Below are 12,500 nucleotides of genomic sequence, written 5' to 3'. Positions count from 1 at the left end.
GATGAAATATTTTTTCCAGGAAAAAAATATTTCAAAGTGTAATATCTGATGTGAAGTAATTGTAGCCTTAAATAGATCAATAATTCTTAACAACATGGATTTAGATTTTTTTAATTACTTAAAAAAAAAAATAATAATACTAAAATTTTTATAAAAATGTTAAAAATAAATCGGACATTATTTTTCATTTTTTCACTACTTTCAACGCTTTGATATCGAGATTATTTTCAAAATATTCATTTTGATAATTTCCTATGTTGCTTAATTTTATTTTTTGCCCTTTTGGTCTTAATAAAACATTGTTTTTACAGGGAAAACCACACAAATGATGCAATATTTTTTCCAGGAAAAAAATATTTCAAAGTGTAATATCTGATGTGAAGTAATTGTAGCCTTAAATAGATCAATAATTCTTAACAACATGGATTTAGATTTTTTTTAATTACTTTAAAAAAATAATAATAATACTAAAATTCTTATAAAAATGTTAAAAATAAATCAGACACTATTTTTCATTTTTTTCACTACTTTCAACGCTTTAATATCGAGATTATTTTCAAAATATACATTTTGATAATTTCTTATGTTGCTTAATTTTATTTTTTGCCCTTTTGGTCTTAATAAAACATTGTTTTTACAGGGAAAACCACACAAATGATGCAATATTTTTTCCAGGAAAAAAACATTTCAAAGTGTAACATCTGATGTGAAGTAATTGTAGCCTTAAATAGATCAATAATTCTTAACAACATGGATTTAGATTTTTTTTTAATTACTTAAAAAAAATTATAATAATACTAAAATTTTTATAAAAATGTTAAAAATAAATCAGACACTATTTTTCATTTTTTTCACTACTTTCAATGCTTTAATATCGAGATTATTTTCAAAATATACATTTTGATAATTTCCTATGTTGCTTAATTTTATTTTTTGCCCTTTTGGTCTTAATAAAACATTGTTTTTACAGGGAAAACCACACAAATTATGCAATATTTTTTCCAGGAAACATTTTTTTCAAAGTGTAATATCTGATGTGAAGTAATTGCAGTCTTAAATAGATCAATAATTCTTAAAAACATGGATTTAGATTTTTTTTTTTAATTAGTTAAAAAAAACAAAAAAATATATAAAAATTCTTATAAAAATGTTAAAAATAAATCAGACATTATTTTTCATTTTTTCACTACTTTCAACGCTTTAATATCGAGATTATTTTTAAAATATACATTTTGGTAATTTCCTATGTTGCTTAATTTTATTTTTTGCCTTTTTGGTCACAATAAAACTTTTTTACAGGGAAAACCACCCAAATTATGCAATATATTTTCCAGGAAAATTTTTTTTCAAAGTGTAATATCTGATGTGAAGTAATTGTAGCCTTAAATAGATCAATAATTCTTAACAACATGGATTTAGATTTTTTTTTTAATTAGTTAAAAAAAACAAAAAAATATATAAAAATTCTTATAAAAATGTTAAAAATAAATCAGACATTATTTTTCATTTTTTCACTACTTTCAACGCTTTAATATCGAGATTATTTTCAAAATATACATTTTGGTAATTTCCTATGTTGCTTAATTTTATTTTTTGCCTTTTTGGTCACAATAAAACTTTTTTACAGGGAAAACCACACAAATTATGCAATATATTTTCCAGGAAAAAACATTTTCAAAGTGTAATATCTGATGTGAAGTAATTGTAGCCTTAAATAGATCAGTAATTCATAACAACATGGATTTACATTTTTTTTAATTACTTAAAAAAATAATAATAATACTAAAATTCTTATAAAAATGTTAAAAATAAATCAGACACTATTGTTCATTTTTTCACTACTTTCAACGCTTTAATATCGAGATTATTTTCAAAATATAAATTTTGATAATTTCTTATGTTGCTTAATTTTATTTTTTGCCCTTTTGGTCTTAATAAAACATTGTTTTTACAGGGAAAACCACACAAATGATGCAATATTTTTTCCAGGAAAAAAATATTTCAAAGTGTAATATTTGATGTGAAGTAATTGTAGCCTTAAATAGATCAATAATTCTTAACAACATGGATTTAGATTTTTTTTTTAATTAGTTAAAAAAAACAAAAAAATATATAAAAATTCTTATAAAAATGTTTAAAAAAATCAGACACTATTTTTCATTTTTTCACTACTTTCAACGCTTTAATATCGAGATTATTTTCCAAATATACATTTTGATCATTTCCTATGTTGCTTAATTTTATTTTTTGCCCTTTTGGTCACAATAAAACTTTTTTACAGGGAAAACCACACAAATGATGCAATATTTTTTCCAGGAAAAAAATATTTCAAAGTGTAATATCTGATGTGAAGTAATTGCAGCCTTAAATAGATCAATATTCATAACAACATGGATTCAGGTGAAAGTCAAGTATTTCATATATATATATATATATATATATATATATATATATATATATATATATATATATATATATATATATATATATATATATATATATATATAAATACTTGACGTTCAGTGAATTCTAGCTATATATCTACATATATTTAATTTATTTTATTTTATATATATATATATATATATATATATATATATATATACATATATAAAATAAATACTTGAATTTCAGTGTTCATTTATTTACACATATACACACACATAACACTCATCTACTCATTGTTGAGTTAAGGGTTGAATTGTCCATCCTTGTTCTATTCTCTGTCACTATTTTTCGAACCATGCTGAACACCCTCTCTGATGATGCATTGCTGTGTGGCACGCACAAAAGTGCTTTCATCAAATAGCACTAGATGGCAGTATTGTCCTGTTTAAGAGTGTCACAACATTGCTGTTTACGGCAGACGGACTGCTTTACGGTAGACAAACAAGTGACTGCTGTTGTTGTGTGTTGTTGCCACGCTGGGAGGACGTTAATGAAACTGCCTAACAATAAACCCACATAAGAAACCAAGAACTCGCCCTCCATCATTCTGTAGTTATAACGTGATTGGGCAGGTACGCTTTTTTATATTGTGGAGGACCTGAGTCTGCCTGAATTTTGGGAGATTTTCGGGAGAAAATTTGTCCCGGGAGGTTTTCGGGAGGGAGTCTCCCGGAAAATCCGGGAGGATTGCCAAGTATGCCTTATCGGACCCCCCGACCCCCTCGTCACTTGACACATCCCATCAAATATGGATGCTTCTGGAACATCGGCCCATTGCTCAAACACACACATTACTGTCGGCCGCTTTGTTAAGTGTGTTTATGCGCCGCGCGTGTGTGTACGTGTGTGTGTGTGTGTGTGTGTGTGTGTGTGTGTGTGTGTGTGTGTGTGTGTGTGTGTGTGTGTATTATTCATACATTCACTGGTCTTCCAGGTCTCAGCGGGGCTCTCCCGCATCTTTTTCGGCATTAGCGGCCAAGTTGTTTGGAATTCTCCCGTCGCAGTCGCCGACAGTTTGACAGCTCAGTCGGGCCCACGGTGACACGCAAACACACACACACACACACACACACACACACACACACACACACACACACACACACACACACACACACACACACACACACGCAGGCGCACACACCCGCTCCGAGGGCATCAAAGTGCAAAATCAACTATGAATGAAATGACAAAAACAAGCGAGGTACAAAGAAAATAAAAGTGTTGACACAAACGGGTTGACACAACTCTGTTGAGATCAAGACATCAACACACACACACACACACACACACAGGAAGAGTGGTTGCACCCGAACCGCATTGTCCTTCGGACCGGTGGGACACAAACGATCCAGGGTCACTTCACCTTCAAAGACCCTCGGTGGTATGTGGAAAGGCATCAAGCGCATCAGTAACTACGACGGCCGGGGTGCACAATAACCAAAAGACCCCTTCCCTGCCAGGTGCCCTTCACCGGTTCTACTCCCGCTTTGATGATCCCCGAGCAACAACAACCCCTTCACGCCTTCAGAGTAACTCCAACATATGCGAAGAAGACCCTGCAAAGACCGGTGGGACACAAACGATCCAGGGTCACTTCACCTTCAAAGACCCTCGGTGGTATGTGGAAAGGCATCAAGCGCATCAGTAACTACGACGGTCGGGGTGCACAATAACCAAAAGACCCCTTCCCTGCCAGGTGCCCTTCACCGGTTCTACTCCCGCTTTGATGATCCCCGAGCAACAACAACCCCTTCACGCCTTCAGAGTAACTCCAACATATGCGAAGAAGACCCTGCAAAGACCGGTGGGACACAAACGATCCAGGGTCACTTCACCTTCAAAGACCCTCGGTGGTATGTGGAAAGGCATCAAGCGCATCAGTAACTACGACGGCCGGGGTGCACAATAACCAAAAGACCTCTTCCCAGCCAGGTGCCCTTGACCGGTTCTACTCCCGCTTTGATGATCCCCGAGCAACAACAACCCCTTCACGCCTTCAGAGTAACTCCAACATATGCGAAGAAGACCCTGCAAAGACCGGTGGGAAACAAACGATCCAGGGTCACTTCACCTTCAAAGACCCTCGGTGGTATGTGGAAAGGCATCAAGCGCATCAGTAACTACGACGGCCGGGGTGCACAATAACCAAAAGACCCCTTCCCTGCCAGGTGCCCTTGACCGGTTCTAGTCCCACTTTGATGATCCCCGAGCAACAACAACCCCTTCACACCTTCAGAGTAACTCCAACATATGCGAAGAAGACCCTGCAAAGACCGGTGGAAAACAAACGATCCAGGGTCACTTCACCTTCAAAGACCCTCGGTGGTATGTGGAAAGGCATCAAGCGCATCAGTAACTACGACGGCCGGGGTGCACAATAACCAAAAGACCCCTTCCCTGCCAGGTGCCCTTGACCGGTTCTACTCCCGCTTTGATGATCCTCGAGCAACAACAACCCCTTCACGCCTTCAGAGTAACTCCAACATATGCGAAGAAGACCCTGCAAAGACCGGTGGGACACAAACGATCCAGGGTCACTTCACCTTCAAAGACCCTCGGTGGTATGTGGAAAGGCATCAAGCGCATCAGTAACTACGACGGTCGGGGTGCACAATAACCAAAAGACCCCTTCCCTGCCAGGTGCCCTTGACCGGTTCTACTCCCGCTTTGATGATCCCCGAGCAACAACAACAACCCCTTCACACCTTCAGAGTAACTCCAACATATGCGAAGAAGACCCTGCAAAGACCGGTGGGACACAAACAATCCAGGGTCACTTCACCTTCAAAGACCCTTGGTGGTATGTGGAAAGGCATCAAGCGCATCAGTAACTCCGACGGCCGGGGTGCGCAATAACCAAAAGACCCCTTCCCTGCCAGGTGCCCTTGACCGGTTCTACTCCCGCTTTGATGATCCCCGAGCAACAACAACCCCTTCACGCCTTCAGAGTAACTCCAACATATGCGAAGAAGACCCTGCAAAGACCGGTGGGACACAAACGATCCAGGGTCACTTCACCTTCAAAGACCCTCGGTGGTATGTGGAAAGGCATCAAGCGCATCAGTAACTACGACGGCCGGGGTGCGCAATAACCAAAAGACCCCTTCCCTGCCAGGTGCCCTTGACCGGTTCTACTCCCGCTTTGATGATCCCCGAGCAACAACAACCCCTTCACGCCTTCAGAGTAACTCCAACATATGCGAAGAAGACCCTGCAAAGACCGGTGGGACACAAACGATCCAGGGTCACTTCACCTTCAAAGACCCTCGGTGGTATGTGGAAAGGCATCAAGCGCATCAGTAACTACGACGGTCGGGGTGCACAATAACCAAAAGACCCCTTCCCTGCCAGGTGCCCTTGACCGGTTCTACTCCCGCTTTGATGATCCCCGAGCAACAACAACCCCTTCACGCCTTCAGAGTAACTCCAACATATGCGAAGAAGACCCTGCAAAGACCGGTGGGACACAAACGATCCAGGGTCACTTCACCTTCAAAGACCGTCGGGGGTATGTGGAAAGGCATCAAGCGCATCAGTAACTACGACGGCCGGGGTGCACAATAACCAAAAGACCCCTTCCCTGCCAGGTGCCCTTGACCGGTTCTTCTCCCGCTTTGATGATCCCCGAGCAACAACAACCCCTTCACGCCTTCAGAGTAACTCCAACATATGAGAAGAAGACCCTGCAAAGACCGGTGGGACACAAACGATCCAGGGTCACTTCACCTTCAAAGACCGTCGGGGGTATGTGGAAAGGCATCAAGCGCATCAGTAACTACGACGGCCGGGGTGCACAATAACCAAAAGACCCCTTCCCTGCCACGTGCCCTTGACCGGTTCTACTCCCGCTTTGATGATCCCCGAGCAACAACAACCCCTTCACGCCTTCAGAGTAACTCCAACATATGCGAAGAAGACCCTGCAAAGGATCGACCTCAGGGTGGGTACCGAGGGACTATGTCCACCAACTGACTAAAGTTTTTAAATATCATGGGTTCCAACCTGCTTGAAGACAGTGTCCACCATTGCTGTCCCAAAGAGATCCACAGAAACAGGTCTAATTGACTATAGTCATGAAGTGCTTGAATAAGCCGGTCATGGGCCTGATTAAGACCTCTGTTGATGTCACTGAGGACCCTGATAAGTACACCTACAGGAAGGACCGCTCCATCAATGACACCCTCTCATCGGTGGTCCAGACAGCCCTCACCGAACCTGGAGAGCAGGAACTCCTAAGTCCACCTGCTCTGGCTGGGATTCACATCGGCCTTCAACACCATCGTCCCACGAACCCTGGTGAGGAAGCTAGACATTCTAGGGTAGAGTCCTTCACTTGCGGTCTGGGTGCTGGACTTCCTGACTAACAAACCACAGACTGTCAGGATCCACAACACTGGCTCTGTCCAGGGATGTAGTTCTGAGCCCCTTTCTCTTCACACTACTGACCTATGACTGCAATGCGAAAAACCCTAGTTGTTGTACTGTGACATTTTAGAGGACACAGCAGTAGGCGAACATTTCACATACATACATAGTCCGAGTACAGAATGGAGGTAAAACGTCTGGTGGATTGGTGCCAAAGCAACAACCTTTGCATCAATGTAAAACAATAAAAGTGGATGATGGCATAGGCGCCAATTCCGTGGGTGCTTCAGGGCCAGAGCACCCACGGTAGAGATGCGCGGATAGGCAATTATTTCATCCGCAACCGCATCACAAAAGTCGTCAACCATCCGCATCCACCCGAACTAACATTTAATCAAAACCGCACCCGCCCGCACCCGCCCGCCGTTGTTACATATCTAATATAGACGATGCAAGGCATTAGTGAGGTTATAAAGCTTTTGCCTGTTAAAGAAAGGAGACTGATCCAATGTAGCAGAGACATTCAATGCGTGCCACGCTGTCACGGCCCAGACGCACACCAGTGCGCAATCATCTGGGAGCCGCGCGTGGAGGTGCGATGTCCCTTGCACCCGCGGCGGCTCCACCCGGGCTCGCGCCCGAGGCTTCAGCGCGCACCGCGGCGGCCATCCTACTCGTCGCGGCCTAGCCCTCGCGGCTCTCGCTGCCGGCGACGGCCGGGTATGGGCCCGACGCTCCAGCGCCATCCATTTTCAGGGCTAGTTGATTCGGCAGGTGGGTTGTTACACACTCCTTAGCGGGTTCCGACTTCCATGGCCACCGTCCTGCTGTCTATATCAACCAACACCTTTTCTGGGGTCTGATGAGCGTCGGCATCGGGCGCCTTAACCCGGCGTTCGGTTCATCCCGCAGCGGCAGTTCTGCTTACCAAAAGTGGCCCACTCAGCTCACCAGGGTGAGCCACACCCCTTTCGTGAGCGCACTGCGCGCGGAGTGACCCCTGTTACGCGCCCCCGGCAACGGGGGTGGCGGGCAGGTAAGCTGCGCGGGCGGAGTGCGCGGAGTGACCCCTGTTACGAGCCCCCGGCCACGGGGGTGGCGGGCAGGTAAGCTGCTTACCTGCTGCGCGTGACGCCGGCCGCGGCGAAGGCGGACGAGGCGGGGTGTCGGTGCGGTGGGCGCGGTGGTGACCCTGGACGTGCGTCGGGCCCTTCTCGCGGATCATTGTGTCCGCAAACCGCTCATCTCTAACCCACGGACAATACCGAGCACCCACGTGGGATTGATGGCAAATTATTTCTCACCACCAAGCACACACGCCGAGCACCTACTGCCAGAAATGTAGATCAACGCCTATGAATGATGGTGGACTTCGTTGCACATCGAAACAGCAAATGTGGAAGTGGTCTCAAGCTTCAAGTAGTTCATCTATGAACCAGCGCCTGGTCAAGAAGGTACACCAGCATCTCCACAAGAAGCTGTTGTGTGCTGGACTAGGGGGCTCCGTCCTCGCGAGCTTCAACAGATGTGTGGTGGAGAGTTCCTTAGGGTGTGGCACAGCAGCTGCACAGATGAAGCAAGGAAGGCACTGCAGGGGCTGGTTAAAGCTGCCAGAAGGTGGTAGGGAGCAGCCTTCCCACCCACACAGATATCTTCATCAGCAGATGCAGAAAGAAGCACTCTGCATCACCAAAGATCCCTCCCACCCTACACACCCTGTCTTTGACCCCCGTCCCCCTCAGGCAGGAGGCTGCAGAGCATCTGGAGGACTGAGGATCAGCTTCTTTTTGGAAGCTGTAAGACCGCTGAACTCCGATGGCCCTTTGTAGCAATGGTTACCAACCACATACAATCACCTCAGGTTATATGTTCTCTTCAGGAACATTTAACCTGCACGGGTATACTCCCCAAGTGGAGGAGTTCAAGTACCTCGGAGTCTTGTTCACGAGTGGGGGAAGAGTGGATCGTGAGATCGACAGGAGGATCGGTGCGGCGTCTTCAGTAATGCGGACGCTGTATCGATCCGTTGTGGTGAAGAAGGAGCTGAGCCAGAAGGCAAAGCTCTCAATTTACCGGTCGATCTACGTTCCCATCCTCACCTATGGTCATGAGCTTTGGGTTATGACCGAAAGGACAAGATCACGGGTACAAGCGGCCGAAATGAGTTTCCTCCACCGGGTGGCGGGGCTCTCCCTTAGAGATAGGGTGAGAAGCTCTGTCATTCGGGGAGAGCTCAAAGTAAAGCAGCTGCTCCTCCACATCGAGAGGAGCCAGATGAGGTGGTTCGGGAATCTGGTCAGGATGCCACCCGAACGCCTCCCTAGGAAGGTGTTTCGGGCACGTCCGACCGGTAAGAGGCCCCGGGGAAGACCCAGGATATGCTGGGAAGACTATCTCTCCCGGCTGGCCTGGGAACGCCTCGGGATCCCCCGGGAGGAGCTGGACCAAGTGGCTGGGGAGAGGGAAGTCTGGGCTTCCCTGCTTAGGCTGCTGACCCCGCGACCCGACCTCGGATAAGCGGAAGAAGATGGATGGATGGATGGGTATACAGTATGCTGCCCTTACAATTAGACTGATATCCCATATCAATATCCGATCGAGACCTCCTTTGCAATATTTTGTACATCTTAAAGGCCAAAGAAATAAGCGTTGGTTTTACGTTGCGGACGTCATTTGTGGATTACGTTGACGTGATTGTGGGTGTATTCAATGCCTTCAAGGGCAGAACGCCAATGGGGGAAACAGAGAAACCCAGCATGTGCACAGACTCTTAAACCAGATGATGACTTCAGAGTCCGCGCCCGCACTGTTTTGACGCCATACACCTCTGCACCCATGCAAGAGCCGGGATGTTTTCCAGGAATTGTGAACAGATCCTCGCAACACTGGGCCGTGCAATATTGTGGCACCAACCGTGGACCTCGGTCCAGTCAATAAAATGCACCCACATTGGTGACCTTGGAGACCTGTGTGAAGTTGGCTCCCCCACCTTGTCCAAATCTCTTTAAACGTGTCCCAACCGTTTGTGCTACGTTTAAGCTATTTTGTGCTGATCTTTTAATAACCAGCACCATAAAACGTTAATTACATATTAATGTAAAAGTCGGACCAAAGAATGTTGCAGCACAAACCCGCACAAACGATTGAGTTTGTGGAGATTTGGACAAGGCCGGGGGCCAACTTCCTACAGGTCTTTTGGTGTGACGACAGAGAAATGAACTTTCAATTTACGGCAACATCTGCGGTGAGAGTGTGTGAAGGAAGGAGAAAGACGAGGGGTAGATGTCAGGAGGAACCTGAGGGATAAGGAGACGGAAGGGAATGGGGGGGGCAGGAAGTGAAAAGGTTGATTGAGTCGTTTCGTCAGCCGCCACCTTTCAGTCGGCGGCGTCGTTGGATTTATGAGGCGATCGGCTGCCGCCCGCCGTCTTTAATGTCTTCTCCCCCCCGGGGACCAGGACAACCACAGCAGCAGCCACGGCGCCCCCTGCTGACACCCACCTGTCACCTCGCATGCTCATCAATTCACATTTACCTGCTGCTGTGGACTGGCTGGCTGCGGCGCCTCCTGTCGGAGGACGGGGTGTAGTGCGGGCTGCTCAGCTTGGCCGCCATCTGGTCCAGTGCTGCCTTCTGGATGTCTCGCCGACTGGACATCAGCTCGGCCTGGGGGGGGAGACAGACAGTTTGCATGAGTTACCATGACCACGGCCACGAGTTCAAAAATATCACTGTAAGGTTCCATCCATCCATCTTCTTCCGCTTATCCGAGGTCGGGTCGCGGGGGCAGCAGCCTAAGCAGGGAAGCCCAGACTTCCCTCTCCCCAGCCACTTCGTCCAGCTCTTCCTGTGGGACCCCGAGGCGTTCCCAGGCCAGCCGGGAGACATAGTCTTCCCAACGTGTCCTGGGTCTTCCCCGCGGCCTCCTACCGGTCGGACGTGCCCTAAACACCTCCCTAGGGAGGCGTTCGGGTGGCATCCTGACCAGATGCCCGAACCACCTCATCTGGCTCCTCTCCATGTGGAGGAGCAGCGGCTTTACTTTGAGCTCCCCCCGGATGGCAGAGCTTCTCACCCTATCTCTAAGGGAGAGCCCCACCACCCGGCGGAGGAAACTCATTTCGGCCGCTTGTACTCGTGATCTTGTCCTTTCGGTCATCACCCAAAGCTCATGACCATAGGTGAGGATGGGAACGTAGATCGACCGGTAAATTGAGAGCTTTGCCTTCCGGCTCAGCTCCTTCTTCACCACAACGGATCGATACAGCGTCCGCATTACTGAAGACGCCGCACCGATCCGCCTGTCGATCTCACCATCCACTCTTCCCTCACTCGTGAACAAGACTCCGAGGTACTTGAACTCCTCCACTTGGGGCAAGATCTCCTCCCCAACCCGGAGATGGCACTCCACCCTTTTCCGGGCGAGAACCATGGACTCGGACTTGGAGGTGCTGATTCTCATCCCAGTCGCTTCACACTCGGCTGCGAACCGATCCAGTGAGAGCTGAAGATCCTGGCCAGATGAAGCCATCAGGACCACATCATCTGCAAAAAGCAGAGACCTAATCCTGCAGCCACCAAACCAGATCCCCTCAACGCCTTGACTGCGCCTAGAAATTCTGTCCATAAAAGTTCAGAACAGAATGGGTGACAAAGGGCAGCCTTGGCGGAGTCCAACCCTCACTGGAAACGTGTCCGACTTACTACCGGCAATGCGGACCAAGCTCTGGCACTGATCATACAGGGAGCGGACTGCCACAATCAGACAGTCCGATACCCCGTACTCTCTGAGCACTCCCCACAGGACTTCCCGAGGGACACGGTCGAATGCCTTCTCCAAGTCCACAAAACACATGTAGACTGGTTGGGCAAACTCCCATGCACCCTCAAGGACCCTGCCGAGAGTATAGAGCTGGTCGTGGAACTGTGGACCAGCACTTTAAGGTTATTCGGTGTAAAAACCACCATGAATAATATGGCAACATCTGCCAGTTTTGGGGTTTTTTTTACCTAAAATCTGTGCTACTATTTCACAGTGCATTCCTGTAAATGGAAAGACCAGGTTTGAATCCCGTGCTGGGATTGAATTACTCGGGTTACAGTTGGGGGCTTGTCCGGGATGAGATTGAGGTCTGGGAGGGTAAATGTACCGGAGGCCAGCCATGTTTACTTTGAAAAGCATCACCCGGACAACTTTCAAAGCAGTGCTTGTTACTGGGTTGATGGCCTGGGGTTTTACCTCGATAGCTCGCATGCTCAGGTTCGAGTCCTGGGCGGAACAGAAGGAAAGCAGGGACTGAACCACGCAGGTAACAGTTGGGGGCTTGTCCGGGGTCAGAGATTGAGTTTCGGGAGGTTGAGTGCAACAGAGGCCAGGTTTACATTATTAAACACCACTCCCTGAGAAACTTAAGAGCAGTACTGGTTACCGAGTTGATGGCCTGGGGGTTTTACCTCGATAGCTAGCACGCTTCGGTTCGAGTTCCGGGTGGAACAGAAAAAGTGGGGGACCAAACCGGGCGGGCTACACATACTTTCACTCAGTATTTTGAGGGCATAGGTGTGCTCAAACCGAGAATACCTCGGTTTTCTTCAGGCATCTGTTCTAAATGGTCAAACCCGGGGGAACACTTTGTCGATTATCAAACATAAAAAGAAAGTGGGGCGTACTAAAAAGGAGGTACTTC

The 12,500-nt window shown here is 46.6% G+C and overlaps 1 protein-coding gene across 1 annotated transcript in view; it reads right to left on the bottom strand.

The window, feature by feature from the left end:
* LOC133624079 (A-kinase anchor protein 6-like) overlaps positions 1–10,477 on the bottom strand; it is a 76,895-nt gene extending 66,418 nt beyond the window's left edge. The window contains exon 1 of the mRNA XM_061987688.1: positions 10,349–10,477. Coding sequence (XP_061843672.1) covers positions 10,349–10,470 — 122 coding nt within the window. The 5' untranslated portion in view covers positions 10,471–10,477. The remainder of the gene's footprint in view (positions 1–10,348) is intronic.
* Positions 10,478–12,500: the final 2,023 nt, after the last annotated feature.

Source organism: Nerophis lumbriciformis, linkage group LG26, assembly GCF_033978685.3.
Source record: "Nerophis lumbriciformis linkage group LG26, RoL_Nlum_v2.1, whole genome shotgun sequence".
NCBI lineage: Eukaryota > Metazoa > Chordata > Actinopteri > Syngnathiformes > Syngnathidae > Nerophis > Nerophis lumbriciformis.
This window is presented reverse-complemented; position numbering and strand designations above follow the sequence as displayed.